At 41.4% G+C, this 22,351-nt stretch overlaps 1 protein-coding gene across 5 annotated transcripts in view; it reads left to right on the top strand.

Annotated features, from left to right (window-relative positions):
* The first annotated feature begins 11,602 nt into the window (after positions 1-11,602).
* PPP3CA (protein phosphatase 3 catalytic subunit alpha) overlaps positions 11,603-22,351 on the top strand; it is a 209,966-nt gene continuing 199,217 nt past the window's right edge. Inside the window, exons 1-2 of one of the 5 annotated variants that reach the window (XM_081332230.1) lie at positions 11,603-11,767; positions 12,854-13,307. In XM_081332230.1, coding sequence (XP_081188356.1) covers positions 13,250-13,307 — 58 coding nt within the window. In that variant the 5' untranslated portion in view covers positions 11,603-11,767; positions 12,854-13,249. Of the gene's footprint in view, positions 11,768-12,560; positions 13,308-22,351 lie in introns of those variants that run through there. The other 4 variants (XM_081332231.1, XM_081332232.1, XM_081332233.1 and 1 more) reach the window with 4 other exon arrangements.

Genomic DNA, 22,351 nt, shown 5'->3' with positions numbered 1-22,351 from the left:
CAACTGTATTTCCTTCCACATCAAAGGCATATTTGTTTTTCATCTCTTGTTCTCAAGAGAGGCAGAATTCCTCCTGGTGGTTTGTAACATCTTTTAGTCATCCAGCCATCATTTGGCTCTGTTGAAAGTTGAGTGATGTACAAATTCAAGCAAATAAATAAATATAAATACAGGCTTTAAACAGTTTTGAAAATGGTTGGATACAATACTAAAATATGCCAAAGGTCACTGGTTGGGAAATGACCAGAAAGAGAAGTAATTTAATAAGAGATATTATGTTTTCAAATTAATAAGGGTTATTTAGTAAATATGAAGGAGAGATGACTTAGACACTACCTTCATGTCCTTGAAATAATCAGGAAATCAAAATGAACTCAATCATGTGTAGTGTTTGTGTTCTCTATTACAATGGAGTAGAATGCAGCAGAAATACAAGTTCTAATCTGGTTTATATTAGATTTATGGTCACATGAAACCATAGTGTGGTCTGGTAGCTAGCCATTGAGTTATCTGAACTCAATTTATCAGGTTGTTGGTTCCTCACCTAAATTCTTGTTCTGAGAAGGGGAAAATATGCAAATAATTTTTATTGGACTTAGTTCTGCTTATATGGAATTATTTGACAATGATATGTGGGTCCTGAAAATGTGAGTTCTGAAAATTCTGGTATACTAAATATATAGCTAGATCTCTTTTTTTTAAAAAAAAGGAAAAGAAGCATAAAATCTGAATAAGGACTTTACCAGCGTATGTATACATGTCAGAACCTCTGCATTACAATATAGAATTTTGTGAACCAAAAGTAAATTTATCATGGAACTTCTATGGTCTAAAGTCCACTTTGATTAGAAGCATGATTTATCATTCTCAGTTGGCAGATATATAATAAACAAATACTGCAGTACAGTAAATACATTCTGATTATATATGCAAAGCAAGCACAGCAACCAATCACTCTAGAAATATTTGGGGTTAGAGTGGAGGAAAGGTTGATATCACTGAGCTATCTGCCAAGATCCCTTTTCTGATCAGTCACTTATGGTTCAAGTCTTACCAGTGCACAGTATATGTGAAGTCTGAAATCTTTTGTATCAACATGCATGACTTGCAATGGTTTCACTGAAGTTTGATATTTTAAGGCTCATATAGTCAGACTGGATGAAGAAATATTTGTAATGCCATTAAAAATATCCTTTTAATCTTACTATACCAAGTGGTTTAATATCAGCTGCAAACATTATTTAAGGGTCAACGAACAAAATAAAGTTTCTGCCAGTTTGTCTCTCAGAAGCACACCTGAAAGGTCTACTTTCTAATTCTTTAAAACTCCCTTTTTACAATCCTGTAATCCCTTAATCTGGGGTAGAGTCAATGTGACTGGATGAAGCTAAGCATTTACTGGCCGTCTGATTTAAACAAAAAAGTTGCACATTTTTGTTGAGAAATGGTATGGTTTAATTATTTAAGAAGCATTGGACAGATAAAAGTATCAACAGATAAAAACACTTGAGTTTGGTTGTTTGCTGATCAGGTAATTTCATCAGTGCTAGTAAGCATGTTCAATCCTGAGCTACACATACAGTATTCTCTTCTGTTGCAAATACTATTACTATCATTTGTGGTAACTGCTAAAGCAAACATGTTTGCATGTACAATGTAAGTAGCTGACTTCACAATGTTTATGGGTTAAGGTCCTTTCAGTTAAAAAATGTCAAGGATAAGAAACATTGTGCCTACAGTCTTGGCAGTAGTATCATGGGAGATACAATCTAAAAATATCAAAATGTATAACATAATTCATAAAACAGCTTTTAAAATAGTAGATTTTTTTCTCATCTGTTCCATTATGTCCAATTCTTGGATACTGCCTGGACAAGTCCCTGTTTTCTTGGCAAGATTTTTCAGAAGTTGTTTGCCACTTCCTATGGTTGAAAGTACCGGTAAGTAGCCCAAGGGCATCATGCTTAAGGCAGGACTAAAATTCAGTCTTCTGTTTTCTAGCCTTAACCACTAAACCAAACTGACTCTTTTTAAAAAAAAATTCTTAGTTTTTCTTTTTTTTCTATTAATTTTTTCTAGACAGAAAATCAAAAATCAATAATTACAAACCTGTAAAATATGTGGGGTATTTAATGAGTTTTGCTGTCTTAGCTGCGCTGAATGAATTGCTATAGCAATGTTCCTTTTTGCTACCATTTAGTGATGCTGAATTTTTGTTTTATAGAATTGTACCAGTATTCGTGCATTTCTTTATTCACAGGCAATGACTACATTTAAACAAATGCAACCATGCAAGTAAAATAAAAATGACATTTCCTCACATTCAGTTATTTTCAATGCTTTGCTCTTAAATGTCTAAATATAAATGTCTATAGTTTCAGATAGATTTATAATGCTGAAGCAGGGTTACCATCTTTTTCCCTCCAATGTTTTTTTGATCTGTAGAAATGTGTAGCAGGTAAGCAAGTATTATTCTTCATTCTGAGAACAGCTAGGCCTGTTGTATTGGGAAAGTGCAGATTGGGGAAATTGAATTGAATTGAATTTGGCCATATATGATTAGAAATACAAAGAATTTGCAGAAGCTTTCAGTGTACATGCAAAGCAACAAAATATTGATGATCATCATTACCATAATAATACTATTAAGATGGCAGAAGTAAGAAAGACAATAAGCATAAAAAATAACACAATAGGTATATTATGTGTGAAAATACACATAGACATTAGACAGCACTGTGTTCAGCAGATTGAAGGTGTGAGGGGCAAAACCGTCCCTGTGTTTAGTTGTTTTGGCATGCAGTGCCCTATAGCACCATCCTGACAGGAGGAGTTGAAACAGTATATATCCAGGGTGTGAAGGATCTCCATGTTGTGTCTGGTCGGTTGGCGAGTGAACACGCGGAGCCGGACTGCGTTTAACTGTTTATTGACGATACACATGGCCGAACTGGCCTTACCTGCCCTGCCACCTGTATATATATGCCCGGCGCGCCCGGCGCTGGCCAACCCGCAGGCTCAGGTTTCCCGCGCTCGCCCTGGCCACCCAACCCAGTGTCCAGGGATTCCCACCACGCGGTTGGGCCAATCAGGTGGCCGGACAGGTGTGTACCTAACACTCCAGATACCTTCTCATCCCTCTTTCTGATCTGTGCAATATACAGGACTTCTAAATTTCCTAAAATTTGCTCAACAACAACAACAACAAATTCAAATATGAAATTTAAAAAAAGTTTAAATGGGATAAGAAGCAGACATGGCAAATCCGTTGATTCTTCCCTGCTGTCTGGGCTATCTGGGCTGAGTTCACAGCTATTTGTTCAAATCACACTTCCTCTGTGATTTGCTTTTGGTCTGGTTTTTCATAGAAATATTTGATATAGAATAAATCAAGATTTAGTTAACCATGGATGTGTTACGTAACAATCACAATCTGGTCATTTTCATGTTGAAAAACTAGGTTCCATGGCAGAGATTTTATTGTATTCACATGATTTTTTTTATAGATCCACATAAAATCACTATCAGTCATAGGCATAACTATTTGTACCATCATGTTACATATCATATCCAACTGAATTATTAAAATTATGGAACTAGCTGCCCCTATAGTGGAAAAACATGGATCTGAGGAATGGATCCTTATCTAAAATGAAATCATATCAAATCACCATTATATTACAGATCACATCTGTTGGTATGCAGTGAGCCATCATGGATCCACAGATTTTGGTATAACAGTGGTAAAAAGATTTGACTCTTAAATGTGGATGCTTATGTAGGTCTGCACTTTTTTTTACATGACATCTAAATGGAGACATTATCAAATTGTATATAATGAATCCAGTGCTAGAAATTATGTTTTCCTGAAATAAATTTTGAATTCTGTTTAGGATTTTTGTTTGCTTGTTTCTTATTTCATAAGATTTCTTATACATCTATAATAGGAAAATAAATCCTGGAAGTTTGGCAGAAAAACTCCTTATTTGGAAAAGGCAAATAATGTGAATTCCTTCCTTATATCAAGAGCTAAATTCTACTGGAGGAAAAGATTTTTCAGAGTTGCACTTCAGTTTTCAGAAATAATTGTAATTAATCCATTATTTCCATTAACTTACCTTAGTACCATGAAACCAACTTAATCTATTAGTGCCTGATACAGTTCAATTAAAAAAGAAAAAAGAAAGCAGTATTTTATTCCATTTTCTGCCAAGATTCCGTCAACTTGAAGGAACTGTAAGGTACCTTTCAAGAACAGTACAACAGTCTTAACTATTTTCGAAGTATATCTTGGTCTTTCCAAAATTAGCATCACAATTTTTTGGGGAAATCTTTACTTATTCAATTTATATGGCCACCCATATGAAATATGACTCTTTGCAGACATGTGATGTCTTGCTAAACTACAAATACAGAAATAAGATTCAAGTAAGTTCTGACATATGGTTCTGCACCTTCATGCTGGGAACAAACACAAACATCCCAACATTTGCCCAATTTAACTCCATAGTGCTAGTATTCCAAAATCTCTTCTGGTTTAACTAATGTATACTTTTTAGAACCGGAGCTCCATATTGCTTATCAGAAGCAATAAGAAATAGGTCATTTGGAAGCAATTATTTTGTACTTCAACAGAGCTCATGATTACCAACTAATCATATTCCAACTTTGTATGCCTAAGTTATTTTAATTTTTCATTAAAGGTAAAGGTAAAGGTTCCCCCGCACATGCATGCTAGTCGTTTCCGACTCTAGGGGCCGGTGCTCATCTCCGTTTCAAAGCTGAAGAGCCAGCGCTTGTCCGAGGACGTCTCCGTGGTCATGTGGCCGGCATGACTAGACGGCAAAGGCGCACGGAACGCTGTTACCTTCCCACCGGAGCGGTCCCTATTTTTCTACTTGCATTTTTACGTGCTTTCGAACTGTTAGGTTGGCAGAAGCTGGGACGAGTAACAGGCGCTCACTCTGCTACGCGGCACTCGGGATTCGACCCGCCAAACTGCCGACCTTCTGATCGACAAGCTCAGCGTCCTAACCCACTGAGCCACTGCGTCCCTTAATTTTTCATTACTTTAATAAAATTATTCAGTTGTTTTATATATTGGAATTGTAGTTAAGCTCCAGTTTCTGTATACTCCAAAATAATAATTTAAGAGTTTCAAAGGATGTTAGTACATTTGGTCTACATCAGGGGTGTTGGTCTGTGGGCTGGCTGCATCATGTGGAGGCCGCGCCCACCCCAGCTCTGGCAATGTAGAAAAAGTTGCGATAGGTCATGACCCATCACGTGACGTGGCAAGTTTGACACCTGTGGTCTACATTAAAAGATTGACAGATATTTTAATTGCATGTTCTGCATTAATAACATCAGCTGTAATTCTCCAGCACTGTGTTGTAGGACCTTTAAAGAAAAACCCTTAAAATGACCTTTATATATAGCATAAAAATAAAATAATGGTTTAGCAAAGTAACCATTTTGTTTTTTAGTGATAATACTGAGTATCATTCTGATACTTTAGTTACGTAGCAAGTATCATCATATGCTACCAATGCTCAGCTTTACATTTCTGCCTCTGGAAAATTAAGTGATGCTGTTGATGCCTGTACAATTGCCTGGAAACTGTGGGAATTTGGAATAATTCAGCAAGCCTGAATGAGAACTTCTGATTCCAGAGACTTACCATCTCTTGTTCTGGATAATATGGCACTGCCCCAAGCATACAGGTAAAACTCGAAAAATTAGAATATCGTACAAAAGTTCATTTATTTCAGTAATGCAACTTAAAAGGGTAAACTAATATATGAGATAGACTCATTACATGCAAAGCAAGATAGTTCAAGCCGTGATTTGTCATAATTGTGATGATTATGGCGTACAGCTCATGAAAACCCCAAATCCACAATCTCAGAAAATTAGAATATTACATGCAATCAATAAAACAAGGAGTGTACATAGAACAATATCAGACCTCTGACAAGTATAAACATGCATATGTACTCAGTACTTGGTTTGGGCCCCTTTTGCAGCAATTACTGCCTCAATGCGGCGTGGCATGGAAGCTATCAGCCTGTGGCACTGCTGAGGTGTTATGGAAGACCAGGATGCTTCAGTAGCGGCCTTCAGCTCTTCTGCATTGTTCGGTCTCATGTCTCTCATCTTTCTCTTGGCAATGCCCCATAGATTCTCTATGGGGTTCAGGTCAGGCGAGTTTGCTGGCCAATCAAGCACAGTAATCCCACGGTCATTGAACCAGGCTTTGGTGCTTTTGGCAGTGTGGGCAGGTGCCAAGTCCTGCTGGAAAATGAAGTCAGCATCCCCATAAAGCTCGTCTGTGGAAGGAAGCATGAAGTGCTCCAAAATCTCCTGGTAGATGGCTGCGTTGACCCTGGCTTTAATGAAGCACAGTGGACCAACACCAGCAGATGACATGGCTCCCCAAATCAACACAGACTGTGGAAACTTCACACTGGACTTCAAGCATCTTGCAGTGTGTGCCTCTCCATTCTTCCTCCAGACTCTGGGTCCTTGGTTTCCAAATGAGATGCAAAAGTTGCTCTCATCAGAAAAGAGGACTTTGGACCACTGAGCAACAGACCAGGTCTGTTTTTCTTTAGCCCAGGTAAGACGCTTCTGACATTGTTTGTTGTTCAGGAGCAGCTTGACAAGAAGAATACGACATTTGAAGCCCATGTCCAGGATCTGTCTGTGTGTGGTGGCTCTTGATGCACTGACTCCAGCCTTAGTCCACTCCTTGTGAAAGTCCCCAACACTTTTGAACGGCCTTTCCCTGACAATCCTCTCCAGGCTGCGGTCATCCCTGCTGCTTGTGCACCTTTTTCTTCCACACCTTTCCCTTCCACATAACTTTCTATTAATGTGCTTTGATACAGCACTTTGGGAACATCCAACTTCTTTTGCAATTACCTTTTGAGGCTTTCCCTCCTTATGGAGGGTGTCAATGATGGTTTTCTGCACAACTGTCAGGTCAGCAGTCTTCCCCATGATTGTGATTCCTACTGAACCAGATTGAGAGACCATTTAAAAGCTCAGGAACCCTTTGCAGGTGTTATGGCTTAATTAGCTGATTAAAGTGGGACACTTTGAGCCTAGAATATTGCACCTTTTCACAATATTCTAATTTTCTGAGATTGTGGATTTGGGGTTTTATTTTTTTTATTTTTATTTTAATTCCATTTATATCCCGCCCTTCTCCGAAGACTCAGGGCAGCTTACAAACTTAGCAGTAGCCTTCATTCTATGTATATGCCTGCTTATTAGGGCTTTCACACACACCCCAAGCGGCATTATTACAAAGTCAGCTTAATTGCCCCCAACAATCTGGGTCCTCATTTTACCTACCTCAGAAGGATGGAAGGCTGAGTCAACCTTGAGCCTGGTGGGATGCGAACCTGCACTAATTGCAGGCAGCTGGTGTTACTTAAGGAGGCATTAGCCCACTGCTCCACCATAATCATCACAATTATGACAAATCACGGCTTGAACTATCTTGCTTTGCATGTAATGAGTCTATCTCATATATTAGTTTCCCCTTTTAAGTTGCATTAATGAAATAAATGAACTTTTGTATGATATTCTAATTTTTCGAGTTTCACCTGTATTTTGTGCACAATTTGGAGATCGCCCTAGACTCATAATTCATGTTCAAAAAGCAGGTGGCAGTCATGGCCAGAAGGGCCTTTGCCCAACTTCATGTTGTGCACCAGTTGTGCCTGTTTTTAGACCGGGAGGTTCTAGTATCATTCACTTAAGCATGTGTCACTTCCCAAATGGATTATTGCAATGTGCTCTACCTGGGGCAGCCCTTAAAGAGCACCTGGAAAGGGCAGCTGGTCCAAAATGCAGTAGTATGGGCAATTATGTGTGCTCTTCAATTAGAATATATTGGTTTCCATTGTGCTTCTGAGTTCACTTCAGGGTGCTGCTAATGACTTATATAGCCTTATATGGCATAGGATCAGATCTGAGACAACATCTCTCTGTTTACATCTATCCATCCCATTAGGTATGTAGGAATGGCATACTCTGATTACAATCTACTAGAGAGGGACACCTGAAGGGGCACAAAAAGAGAGCACCCACCCTTTGGAATATCTTATCCGCAGATATAGGGCTTTACTGGCCTTTCAGAAGGCGCTGAAGACATGGTTTTACCACCAGACTTTGTGATCTGATTGTGGTGTAGTCTGTTCAACATTCATAATGAATGTTGTGAATGGTTTGTAATGCTGCTGTTGATTATGCTCTATGACAGACATGTCAAACACAAGGCCTGCAAAGTGGTTTCATGTGGCCCGGAAAGCCATCCTGGAAACAGTGAGGGAACGGCCCCCACGGCCTTGGCCCTGGCCCAGAGACCCTCCTTCTGCCAGAGACCCTCAGATCTGTCCCACTCCTGTCCAGGCCCCCATAGGCACCCTTGATGCGAACGATGTAGAGCTGGCCACGCCCACCCAGTAGGCCATATGCACTCTAGCCACGCCCACCCAGTAGGCCACGCCCACCCGGCCCCCTGAGGGCAACCGCAATGCTGATGCGGCCCTCAATGAAATTGAGTTTGACACCCCTGCTCTATGACTTTAATAGTTTTTAAAGTAGTTTTACGTGCTTTCATTTTTATCTTAATTTTTCTTATCGTTGGTATTTTAGCTATTATGACTTCTCTAGAAAGGTATATGTGAGATGGCTAGTTATACAAATTGAATAAATAAATGTTCATAACAATGCAGCTCACACAAGATACATAGCATTTCCTAAGAAAATAGTGGTCAGATCTAATAAATTTAAGAGCATTTTGTAGCTGCTGGAGGAAAGTATCTACACAAATCTAGGCACTATATATTAAAAATTTTATGGAGCTGCAATTATTTGTATGATTTAAGTCCATCAACAAGGCAGTATTCTGAAATTTCATTTCAGGTTTGTCCTATAAAACTTGTAAGGAGCCATAGTTTAACCCCGTGCTGATATTGCGAATATTGATACTGTGAAGAATTGAGTTCTGTGATTTTTACTGTTTGGTCCATGAACAGAAATATACTATTAATTCACCTATAGGCTTGAGATCCTATATAAATGTCATGTGCATTATTTATTAACATTCATGCTCAAATACAAAATTTTACTAGGGTTGGATTCTAAACCACAAGTACATATTTTATTATTAATAATCCATCAGTACAGATGTGCTGTACAAACTGATGAACATGGCAGAAGGGTGAAATGGCTTAAAAATTCATAGGATTTAAAAAAAAGTAACTCAGTTCCTTGTTTTTGGGTCATGGTAATCTCTTTAAGCTGAAGGACCATAATTCAAAAGTGTACAATTTACGAGCTCAGATATATTATGTGTTTGGAAGTTAGTTTAGAGGAAAACCCATAAGAAATCCAGAGAACCCACACTGAACTGTGACCTGAAACCATGATTTGCACTGCAATTTTTTTACTTTTGTTCTTTGATATTTGGTGCTGCAAATTTTGCATTATGAAGGAGACTTGAAATACAGTCTTTAATTATTTAAGTGATAATAAATATGATGTACAATGCTTAGTTTGGTATAATGAGGCACCAAGCTAGAAACCAAGAGACTATGAGTATCAGTCCCACCTTAGGCATGAAGCCAGCTGGGTGACCTTAGGCCATTCACTCTCATCACTAGGTAGAAGGCAATCTCCCCCCCCCCTCCCTAAGTTTACAATGGCACGAAGCACATTCATGATTATTTATTGGTGAAGACAGATTCATTATGTGCTTGGTGCCATTATAAACTTGGTGCCAAGTGAATTCCATGTAAAAATCCTGAGAAGTAAGGGGATCTGTATTTCAGATAATATATTTTTCCATAACATTTAAATAGCAGTGGCACTCAAAATCATACATATCTTATACTCCCTCCATTATGAATATGTGACCTGAGAGCCAGTTTTGCCTAATTGTTAAGATGCTTGCCTAGAAATCAGGAGACTGTGAGTTCTAGTCCTGCCTTAGGCATGAAAGGTGACTTTGGGCCAGTTACCATCTCTCAGCCCAGCCCACATTACAAGGTTGCTGTTGTGGGTAAAATAGGAGGAGGAAGGAGCATTAGGTATGTTCACCACCTTGGATTACTTATAAAGTAATAAAGTTGGGATTTAAAAAATCTGGTAAAATCCATGACTTGACAACGGATTCTGATGGAACCACATAAAACCCCTGTGAAATCAAAGGGATGCGTGATGAAGATTAGATTATTGTACCATTTTCATAGTAGGATCAAAAATTATGAAATTCATGGCTGCAATAATTCATTCTTTGTTTTGTGGGTGGATATGATTTTAAAATACTGGGGTATATCTCTAATAAAAATCTTATATCTGGAAGTTCTCTATTTGCAGTGTATCTAAAATACCCTTTCCCTAGGTTTTGCATTCCCAATACAGACCAATTTAGGTGCTTTTTTCTACTTATGCCTAACCAAGCAGCTTTTCTTTCTGCAGGCATGTGTCCCATGAAGATCTTGCTCTCATCTGACCCTCAGCCTATAATATAGACAGGCTTAGTTTATCCTTAGTTCAACCAGTGTTAAGTTTATTATTATTATTTTTGGTTCCTTTGAGTCAATGTTGACTCCTGGCAAGTGCCTGGACAAGTCTCTGCAGTTTTCTTGGCAAGGTTTTTCAGAAGTGGCTTGTCATTATCTGCTTCCTGGAGTAACTGGCCCAAGGTCACCCAGCTGGTTTTGTGCATGAGGTGGGATAGAACTCACTCAGTCTCTAGCCCATGTCTTAACTGCTACATAAATTGGGTTTCCTTTAGCCATGTTGCTTGCTCCTTTATTTTTGATACCATCTTAGAAGCACTTTATTCAGTGTAAAAAATCTGTTGGCTTTATCAGCCATTACCTCCTAGGCGAGAAGGCAGGGGACTTGTCAACGGTCAGCAGAGGGGAAACAGAGGCAGAATAAGAACCGCAATGGGGGAAAAACGAATTTCACGTTGTTTGTGACTAGCTTTCTGCTGAGTCAAGAAACGGGAAATGCACCCCCCCCACACACACACACAATTCAGCAGTGGGGTAAAAAGCAGCTTCGGGCACGAGGACCACGTTCAGTATGTGCTTCGCGTGGTTTAACTTTGCGCTTTTCCCCAAAGCGCGGTTCTAAAATCAACTGGCTGGCACACACGCCCGAATTCGAAAGGAGTCCTCCTCCGATTCACACGGCCGTGCGTGTGCCCCGAGTCTAAAATTCCAGATGAAAAGACATGACTGGCGTCACTGCGAGCACGTGGGGCTTGACGCTCGCCGAAGGGGAGCTCTCCTGACCAGAACAGCCATCGATCAAGCTGGGCGATTGTTATTATTCCAAAGAGCCGAGGGAGGAGGAGGGGAAGAGAAGGAAGAAACAGCCCGCTCTTTCAACCCCCCTCCAGCTAAGCGGCTCCTCTGCCCGCCTTTTCCAGAAGAGAGAGAGAGAGAGAGAGAGAGAAAAAAAGCAAGGGTGGCGGCGGGCGAGATCAAGGCAGAGGCGGCCGTGCGCCAGATGCAGGAAGTCCTCCCGGGCTCGTGAGAAGCCTGCCGACGCGGTCCTCCACCGACCCCCCCCCCTTTTTTTTTTCTTTCGCTCAGGTTGGCCGCAACACCGCGTGGAGAGACGTGTCTGGAACTGCTACAAAGGACACGCAGGCGCGATTCTCAGCCCGGTGCTTCCTCTCCCCCTCCCCCCCCTCCCTCCGTCTTTCTCAAGCAAAGCGGTGAACGGTGACTGACAGGTGACTCGAGACCGCCCCCCTCCCCTCGCTAACGATACGCACATTCTATATACAGTACTGTAGAGCAGGGGGTCTTCAAACTTGGCCCTTTTATGACTTGTGGACTTCAACTCCCAGAATACCTCAGCCAGCAAAGCTGGCTGAGGAATTCTGGGAGTTGAAGTCCACAAGTCATAAAAGGGCCAAGTTTGAAGACCCCCTGCTGTAGAGCTTTCTCTCGGCGACTGCAGGGGCCTTGGAGCTAGCCGGGGTGGTGGTGGAAACCGAGGCGCCAAGGGATGTTCTCAGCAAAGAACCGGCCACCTCTCGCTTCCGCAGAGAGACGCCTCTCTCGGGAGCCGCAACAACCGCCAGTTGCCGCCTGCAGCGAGCCTCCTCGCTTCTCTCCCTTCCCTTCCCTTCCCTCCCTCTTCCCTCCCTCCCACCTCGCCGGAGGCGTAGCGCAAAAGGGCGCCTCGCTCTCTCGGCTGCTGCTCAACCAAACCCTCTCCGTGGAGGATGCCACCCCCCCCACACACACACTCCCCGCCTCCCGCTGGTGCCAGCCACCCTCCCTCTTCCCTTGCCATTGGTGGGGCGGTCGGGTCTCGCTTCTCCCGCCGGTAGCAGCCCTCCCCTTCTCGCCGCGCCCGCCCGTTCCAAAAGGCGGACGGGCGCACGGCTTATGCCTGGCGGCGGCGGCGAACACCTGAGGAGAAGGGCAGAGGCGCTTGAAGGGGGCGGGCTATTTTGACAGTGATTGGCAAGCGGGCTCCCGCCAATCGTCGCGGAGCTAGCGCTTTGGGCAAGGCAGGCGGGCGGCGCCAGAGGAAAGCTTAGGCAGGCCAGGATAGGGTGCGCCTTGGACTGAGCGGCGCTCTAGTGGCTGGGGTTGCGTGAGTGAAAGGAGAGACCCTGCGAAAGGGGTGGCGGCAGCGAAAGAGGGAGACGACGCCGAAGAGGAGGAGGAGGCGGCGGCGGCGGAGGCAGAGGAGGGCAGGGCGCAGCCCGAAGCTTGTACAGTGGTGGCGGCGGCAGCGGCAGCTCGTCTCCTGTGCTGTTGTGGACTGATGCGTTGTGTTTTTTTTTCCTCCCCCGTTCTTGCAGCCTGCTTAACCTCCCGATCTTCGCTCTGCCGGCTCTCGCCTTTCCTTGAATGCAATTAACTCTCCTCGGCCCACATTTCTAATAAGACAGAGAGAGAGAGAGAGAGGCGTGATTGACATATCGAGGGGGCAAGGGGGAAAAAAAAAATCCGGAGGAGGAGCGGCAGCGGCAGCGAAAGCAGGAAAGCCGAGCCGAGGAAGAAGGGAAAGATTGGACGCGGTAGAGCAGCGGCGGCAAGGCGTGAAGTTGAACCGGTCCTGAAGTCGGGGCGAGACGCCGATCGCTTGGCCCGTTTTTGCCTCTGCAGCCGCCGCCGCCGCCGCCAAGCTTTTGTGTCTGTGAGAGAGAAGCGAGCGAGCCTCCGCTACCTTCCTCTTCTCTCTCGGGTTGCTGGCAATGTCTGAACAGAAGGCGCTAGATCCGAAGTTATCCACGACGGAGCGGGTGGTGAAAGGTAAGAGGTGAGCTCGGCGCCCGCGGACGCCAAGCCGGCCTCGGGAAGGAGCCGGGGTGGGGGGGGGGAGGGCCAGAGCCGTCTTCGGCCGCCTGCTAGACGGCAGTCTTCTTCCCGATCTCCCTTTCCTCCTTTGCGCTATAACCGGAGGGAGCCGGCGGGGGAGGAAGTGTGTTTTTGTGTGCGTGCGTGTGTGTGTGTGTGTAAAAGGCTGGCATAGTCCGGGCGGTGTGTTTATTTACTGTGGCTGCGGTTGCAAAATGAGTAAGGCGTATGGAGGCGGGGGGTGGGGGGGGAGGAAGAGCGAGGGAGAAAAGAAGAAAGGAGGAGGTCTGTTCGAAATAGGAAGTGGGTGACTGGTTAGGAGTCTGTCGGGGGGGAGGAGGAAGAAGGGGGGGGGAATGACCAATAGATGGGGCGCGCTGCACTCCCAGCGTAGGCGGAGAACGGCTTTTAGGTGCAGAGGGAACACCTCAGGAACGTTGCTGGGGCTCGATCGGCAAGGCTCGCGGGGGCTGCAGCTTCTAAAACGGCCTTATTTCTTGGGGTTGTGGTCTGCCTACGGCAGGGGTCGGCAACCTCGGCTCTTTTATGACTCGTGGACTTCAACTCCCAGAATTCCTGAGCCAGCGTAGCTGGCTCAGGAATTCTGGGAGTTGAAGTCCACGAGTCATAAAAGAGCCGAGGTTGCCGACCCCTGGCCTACGGCTTAAAACACACGTTCGCACTCACACTCACACTCACACACACACACACACACACACAGCCTTGCTTTTCTGGCGTTGCAGCAATTTCCCATCCTCGGTGTGGTTGCGCGGGATGGGGCGGGCGGGCGGGCGGGGGGGGGGAGGAAAACCCTCCGTTGCTTTCTTTGCGCCTGGAAGATCCAGAGGAGGAGGAGGAGGAGGAGGAGGAGGGAATTCGCAGCAAAACTCCCTCCCACGTCGCCCCCTCCCAGTTCCTCGGGGCATTTCCCTCATCTCCCCGCCCACTTTTGGGGTGGGTCGCTGTCTTGGAACGCAGAGCACTTCTAGAAGTCTATTTGGGTTCGCTGCCTGTACAAATAGGCCTCTGTGTGTGTGTTTGTGTGTGTGGTGCATGTTTACGCAGCTAGGATTTGACAGCCGGATCTCTTTCTCTACTTCCCCCCTCCACCACCACTTCCCTACCATTAAAGTGTTGCTTGATATATATGACAGGCTGGAGGTAGTGACTGAAAAGTCGTGGAGCGAAGGTGCCTGGAGTGGGAGGAAGAAGGGAACATGGGAGAGGGGGCTGGTTCCTCTCTGTAGCCTGCCCTTTTTTGGCCCATTGTGATGATTTGCATAGGGGCAAGAATTCATCTGTGCAAATACAACTCCTTTCCTTCCTTCCTTCTCCCCCACCCCCACTAGGAAATGCTGATATGGTAACAGGCAAGCTTATGTTGCAGTAGCAACAGAAGGAATCATACAGTGATACCATCTTATCACTAGCTAGATCCATCCTGTTCTGGATGAAAATTGCAGATTTTTCATCCAAGAACAGGATGGATCTAGCTAGTGATATGAATTTCCAACTGCTGCAGTTTAAGAGAGAAATGGAAATGTTCTGGTCTTCCAGCAAAGGAAACAGAATAGAAAGTGATACACTGCTTCCTGCATAATTTTTTATTTTGCATTCTTTCCCATACCCTAAATACATATAGCTCACCGAACTGATTGGGTGGACTTTTAAATTCTCTAAAAGGCATGTCCTCAACTAGTTGATTTCAGTAAGGTAGGATGGAAGACTACCAGAAGATTCTCTGTCAGTAATCTAGTTTGTTACACTTGTAAATCAAAACAGAAGGAACAAAAGAAAAAAAATGAACACTAGAAGCAGGAAATGGTAAACTATATTCATGTCAGAAAATCTAAATGGATGTGTCCATGCAGTCACCAGGGGTTTAACTTGACTCAAGGGGCATTTTATCTTCAGTATACCTAGGATTCTAGCCTTGTTATCTGGATTTTAAATTTACTTTTTTTCCAAGCGAGAACTTAGGAATTGTAGCAAGGGGATTCTACATTTCCCAATGAAACAAATACCAACATTTCTTGTTGCTCTTGGTCAGGTAGGGAATATACCTGTGTGGTGAAAAAGATTAAACATTTCCAAGGAATATGCATATAACTGGATTATGCTAGCTGGGTTCACAAACCTCATTTAAACAAAATGTGACTTGTTTCGCTTAGTGTAAGTCCCCAATCTGAACATCTTCCAGATATGAACTCTAGGTCAGCATTCTTCAACCAGCATGGCTGAGAAAAGTTTTAACATCTGAATGGTGAGCAAGGCAAAGAAGAAAGAATTGGTTTCTTGAATTAATCCACCTGCCCTATCTTGTAAATCCCGGTTTGTAATGTAATGTTAGGCAAACCCTTTGTTGTGATGGGTTAAGCATGCTGTGGCTTAATGTGCAACCACTGATATTCTGTTAGAATGTATTTGCTCCCATTTTCCTCAGTGGAGGTTGGATTCAATGAAATTTGCAAGCCTCAAGAATAATAATGACCAACTAGAAGGCATCTAGCTGAGATTGTGTGAATATTGATAGAACGTTATTGGCTTTCTGGCATCTTAATCCTAATATGATTATGCCAGCATTCCAAAGAAAAAGAATTTGTCCTTTAAAGCTCTAGTTTTTTTAAAATCAAAGCGTGTTTAGGGGAAACGAAGCTCCCTTAAGCTCAGTGGAGTGGCCTGAATAAACAAACATTCATGAGATAGTATCAGAACCTGTATTTAAACTGAGCAAATCCATTGAGCTTTCTGATCTTTAATTTCAACTAACTCTTCCATTTTCAGAGGTCTGAATCAAGCATTGTATGAATGTTACATCTTTTCATCTTATCAAAATCTAGAAACCCTGGGTTTGAAAATGGAAAGAGAGCTATCTTAAGTGTTGCGGAAGATTCCCTGCAGTTTTAGGAGGCAATTCTATAGGCATTCCCTGTCAGATTTTTTTTTAAAATTGCATTGAGTAGCTCTGCTTAAATGTGCTGTGCTTGTGGACATCACTTTCTGTTCATTAAAGCAGCAACACTGAAATACTAAGGAGAAATTCTAATATACACCTATCTGGGGGCAAAACTGTTACGGTAATTCAGTAAAGCATCCTTAGTAAACATTGTAGGATTAGATTGCATTCAGAGTCAGATAATTAACTTGCCGGAATCTTCATGCTTATTTTCTCATTTAGACCAAATTAACTTGTCATTTAAAAGGTGATTTTGATATACTGTTTCTCAGTTTATGAAGCCCATTTTAAAGGTAGCTACCGTTTATTCATCCAACATTAACAGGAACTTAGGTTTTGTAAACATTTTTTTCTGTCGCAGATATAATGAGTCCATAATTTGTCAAGTGTCTGCTCAAATAACTCTTTGTTAATATATATTTTTTAAAAAAATATATAAATATCAGTAATACTTTTCTGTCTTTATCTTCTTCAAATTAACACCTTCACTGTCTGCCACAATAAGATTGAGGCAGTGCAGCAAATGACACTTTGCTTTTGTTCTCCAATGTTAGCTATGGCAAAATGTTATGGGATACAAAATAGATGAAAAGATCCAATTATTGATGATCCTGCCATTCTTTGGGGATTGTTTTTTTTCCCCAGTCAAATTTTAATACCTATCTATGCATATCTAAGTACAAGATAAATGTTGCATTTGTTTTAATTCCACATATGGGACATCTGGACCAAAGTTGTCCATATAAGGGATATCTTTATGACTTAACTAGCTGAAACCAAATCTCTATGAAATAATCAGACCGAATCAAGAAATTTCGTGCATGGTGCAAAAACATTGGGATCCTACAGGAAGAAAGGACATGTTGGCTATGTTTAATATAAGCTTTTGCATGCTAATAACAAAAGCCTCTGTTGTTTTCCCCAGGAGTAAAAGAAATGTAATTTGCCTGTGGTCATGGTTGTCAAAGTGGCATGCTGTGTTTTTCCTATAAAGCTGGATAATTACAAAAAGTACTTCCAGAATAATGAGGATAAAAGCAAAGTTTCCCCTTTATCAAAGAAGAAGACGAGGAAGAGGAGGAGGGAAATAACTTTTCTTTAGCACCATAATTTAACTTGAAGTATTGTTCTGGAATATGTGATCCATCTACCTGGCTTGATGGGAGAGAGAAAAAACCTTCACTTCATACTACTTTATTCTAGCACATAATCAGTTTATTACATATTAAAGTCTATTACCAGCTTATTCATCTTTATGAACTTTCTGAGTAGATATCTAAATCCTTTATATATAGAGAGAAATTTCCTTGTGTAGTATGTTAGAAGTGGCAGCTTAACCTTTGATTAGCTTTCTCTATTACACTAATCTATATTTGGGTTTAGCATGTACAGTTTAATCGAACCAATGTAGGTTGTTCACCATAGTTTATAGCTATGAGCATGGTGTGAATGCATCCAGTTGTAGTTTATTCTGCAAACAATGTTTAAGCATACCATGGCTCATTGCAATATTAAATCTGGGATATGGATGGCTAAGATAATTTTTTGCTAGCCTTGATCTAGAAACATTGGTTAAAGGCATTTTGTATCACAATAAGGATACAAAGTAATATAGTGGTTAAATGTTTGGTTCAAATTGCCAAGCTTCCTATAGTAATGCTATCTTTTAAGTAGTTGTACTCATTTTGAATGAACTTCTAGATCTGAAAATGTTGTGTAGCATTTTTTTCCACTCGCAACATTTATCTTAAGCTCCTTCTGTATTGTACTATGGAGTACTGTACTGTGTACTACGTAGTACTGTAATGTGTAAATGCTACAGAGAGTATGGCAGTCCCACTTGTCTCCTCAAAGTTTTTTCATTTACCATTTAGATTCTGAAATAAGACTCCAAACCATTTTAGAGTTGCAGAGAAATAACAGTGTTGTTTCAGATAACAACAGATAGCAATTTATCATGAAATTATCATGTATTTTTTGTGAAATAACTAGTGATTTTTTTTGAAGAATACTAATTTCATTTTTTTTAAATCTAGGCTAACCTTTGGTGTATTCTCACATGAAGCTAAATCAAAAATCTGTTTAATTAGTATGGACTCTTATCTTACTTCTTACATGTCTGATTCTTGAATGAAGTCTTAAGCTTATTATATTACTTAAATTCAAAGTAAACACCATCTCAGCTTTACAGAACCAAAGCTGGAATTGTAGGGCTACACTTGATTACAATTGGCAATTTCTGTAGAAATTGCCCAAATAGGTTCACACTAGACTGCCCGTGACTATTGTGTCATTGTTTCAGAGATATTTTCTTACCTAAAACAGAAACCGAAAGACCAAGGGCAGAAAATCAGAAGAGTAGAAGTAATTCCTGCTGGCTTGACTTTGCTACCTTCTGGCAGGTGATGGTGGGACTAATCTGCCTGGCCTCCAGAGGGCTACAGTGGGACCAGTCTATTGATCCGTCAGGCGGTAATGCCGCAGCACTGAAGCAACCATGAATTTGCCAAATTTCAATCCCATGGGAATCAAGGGTCCCAGATTTTGGATGCGTTCTGTAAGTTAGCCCATTTGAGAAGTGTTGATTCAAAAGTTATTGCTCTATGATGCACTGCTTCACCCAGTGAACAGTTACAGACACAAGAGTTTTAGTAGCATATAGATAGTAATTCTAAAACTTCAGTTAAAACAGCTGAAAATGATGGAGTAGGATATGTAGTGCATGTGACCACAAGCATTGTGTTCTTGATTGGGCAAGAAGACATAATCCCGGTTAGAGGAAGAGAGAGCTTAATTAATAGTGTAATTGAGCCAAATTAAACATATTGAAATCCTGCTGTATTGCATTAAATGGGAAGAGTTCTAATCATCAGCAGAATAGTCTTAAATCTGGACTACACTGACTCATGAATAAGGGGATTGTATTGAACTAAAGATGGAGATGAATATGTCACCTGTCAGAACAGCAGTAGGAGCAATACTGTTTTACTATTGGATGGTCTTCTCTTGCCAAGAATCAAAAGATTATTTTGCCTAAATAAACACTATAATTATTAAAGGATTATTGGATAATCTGGGAAACACTCTGGATTTCACAAGATAATGGAAGTGAGGTAATTATATGATTTTTGCAGATTTATTTCTACCATAATTTGGGGGTGGTTGCTTCAAGATGGGGCAAACTATTTCATAACTATGGTGGAACATACTTTCTTTTCTTAATGAGGGATATTTTCAACAAATATCCCACATTAGTACTTGGCTGTTTTCCTTATCTCTCACCTCCTGTTTCTTTCCCTTTCGTTCCCTGATGAACCACGACTCCCACTGCCAAGTACTGCTCTTTTCTGCGTAAGAAAGTTTTTAAAAGTATTTTGGGGAAAAAACTTTGCAGGTACCTCTGTGCAGGCCTTTCCACATAGTTCACTTTGTTCTGCCCTGTTCTCTATTTTTTATGGTTCTAATTAGTACAGAATCATTCGGTACTAGAATTGTAGGAAAGGCCATAACTCTTTCGTGAGGTTATAATAACAGCAGTTGACCTGTTCATACTGGCAATGTTTTGCAGAAAACTATTGGTTTTTGATTTCTCTTTTTTGCTGTTAGAAGTATTTCTAGATACCAACATCATACATGTAGCTTTGCCCACTTCCTTTATTGCATGACGTGTGCAAAAAGTTATCACATGTAAAGACATTCTCTGTTTCTTTATAAGGACCTTAGGTTCACGGAGGGACTGGGAGGTAAACCTATAAATAATTCCCACTTAAGGACTTTTGGGGCAGCTTTTGGGCAGTCCTCTGAGCACTTTCCATTTCTATTTTGTTGAAGTTGTTCTTATGTTGTGACCAAAATGTACATTTAGTTAAATGTATTTACTGTCAAAGTATCCTTTAGCAGAGTTAATGAAAAATAATGAGAATTGTAGGTCCCTGACTTTTGTCCCTATCCGCTCATTAAGACTCAGAAGTATTTTGATCACTCACAAAAAGTTAAGTATTAGGTTGGGAATGCACTTTTAACTTTTAATAGTAGTTTTATCTTTATTTTAGCCTGAATTGTTCAATTATGTGAAAATAAACTTTAAAGCTGAAGTCGATATTTCTTATAAATCATGTCGAATGGTAACTTTTGACTTACAACAGTTCATTTAGTGACTGAAGTTACAACTGCATTGAAAAAAATGAAACGATCATTTTTCACACTTACAACCATTGCAGCATCCCCACAGTCACATCACAATTGGGATGCTTGGCAACTGGTTCATATTACGATGATTGGAGTGTCCTGGGGTGATGTGGTCTTGTTTTGTGACCTTCTGACAAGCAAAGTCAACGGGAAAGCCAAATTCACTTAACAACCACATTATTAACTTAAGAAACGCAGTGCTTCACTTAACAACTGTGGCAAGAAAGTTGTAAAATGGGGCAAAATTCACTTAACAACTGTCTTCCTTAGCCAAAGAAGTTCTGGGCTCAGTTATAGTCGTAAGTCAAGGACTACCTATATTTATTCTTTTGCATCCTTTGAGAAGCCTCATAAAGACAAATGGAGGAAGCCACAGCTGAAAAAAGTGGGTGCCACTTCAAGGCAGACTTTAGAAGGCACAGTGTTTTATGTGGTTAAATGAGCTATGATTTAAAGACGTGTCTTCGGTTTTTGCTATATCGGAGACTTCTGAGACTTCCATTTTTTTAAAAGGATTTCCATTAAATTGAACTTCATTTCACAAAATGCTTCAGCTTGATACTGAGGCTGTACAAGTAGGAATTGAATGTGAGTGCCATCTAAACATTTCCACAAACAGGATAAAAGGCAACCTGAGGTAAAAGCCAAGCTATTGTAATTTATTATATCATTTTGAGTATACTGTACCATGAATTTGCCATAGTCTTCATCTGTAGAATTTCCAACCCAGTCTTAAAAGTAGGGCCGAAGAAGACATTTTTCTGTCCTTCCTGAGTCTAGAATTACAAGTAGCTAGAAGTTGAGCAGGCTACGTTTTTAGCAATAGGTTAGGACGCTGAGCTTGTCGATCAGAAGATCAGCAGTTTGGCGGGTCAAATCCTGAGGGCCGCGTAACAGAGTGAGCGCCTGTTACTCGTCCCAGCTTCTGCCAACCTAAGTTCGAAAGCACGTAAAAATGCAAGTAGAAAAATAGGGACCACTACGGTGGGAAGGTAACAGCGTTCCGTGCGCCTTTGGCATCTATTCATGCCGGCCACATGACCACAGAGACGTCCTCGGACAAGCGCTGGCTCTTCGGCTTTGAAACGGAGATGAGCACCGGCCCTTAGAGTCGGAAACGACTAGCATGCACGTGCGGGGGAACCTTTACCTTTACCTTATGCATCTGTAGTCTGTCTGAGTGCTATTACTAAACCACATGAAAGAGACATACTTACACAACGTAACTTGGATCCAGAGGATAGAATAAGTTGTCATCATTGTGTTTCGTTTTGCACTTTCTCCTGAGCAAGGTGCTATCTGAATAGCAGTTTGAGGATACAGTTGTTATATCTGTCTTATGTAAGCCACTCTCAAGGTCTCTGTTCTTTTTACCAATACTGTCAATCTAACTTTCATGTTTTCTTAAATCTTTAAACAAGATATAGTTTTAAGTATGGATTTTAACTATCTTGTCTTCCGCATTTCTTTGTCTTTGAAAGTGAAAAGGATCCAGTGTTACTTTATTTTTTTGATGGATAGAATCTGAGCCTATTGTAAAGAATAACAGCGTAAAAACTCTGTGTACATTATGGGTTTTTAGTTATTGACATTACTGGCTTGGTGACTTGTTTTTCTGGTTTGATAATGGCTATTAATCCAGATTTCTCTAGATAGGTGAGATTTCTTCTTGTGGCTGTGGGTACTGAGACTTATAGTGTAGAATAGTCAGAGGGCTGCAGCTTGAAAAGTTGTTTTATTCAGGCCTGGGATCTTTAATTAAACCTAAAACACAAGATATTCATTTCGGAGTTTATAATGTCTGTATAAACATTTAATGAGGTCACGTCTACAAGGATGAGCCTTCACTAGCTCA

This window comes from Vipera berus, assembly GCF_964194415.1.
Source record: "Vipera berus genome assembly, chromosome: 7".
NCBI lineage: Eukaryota > Metazoa > Chordata > Lepidosauria > Squamata > Viperidae > Vipera > Vipera berus.
Note: the sequence above shows the minus strand (reverse complement) of the source record. Positions and strands in the feature narration are given on the sequence as shown.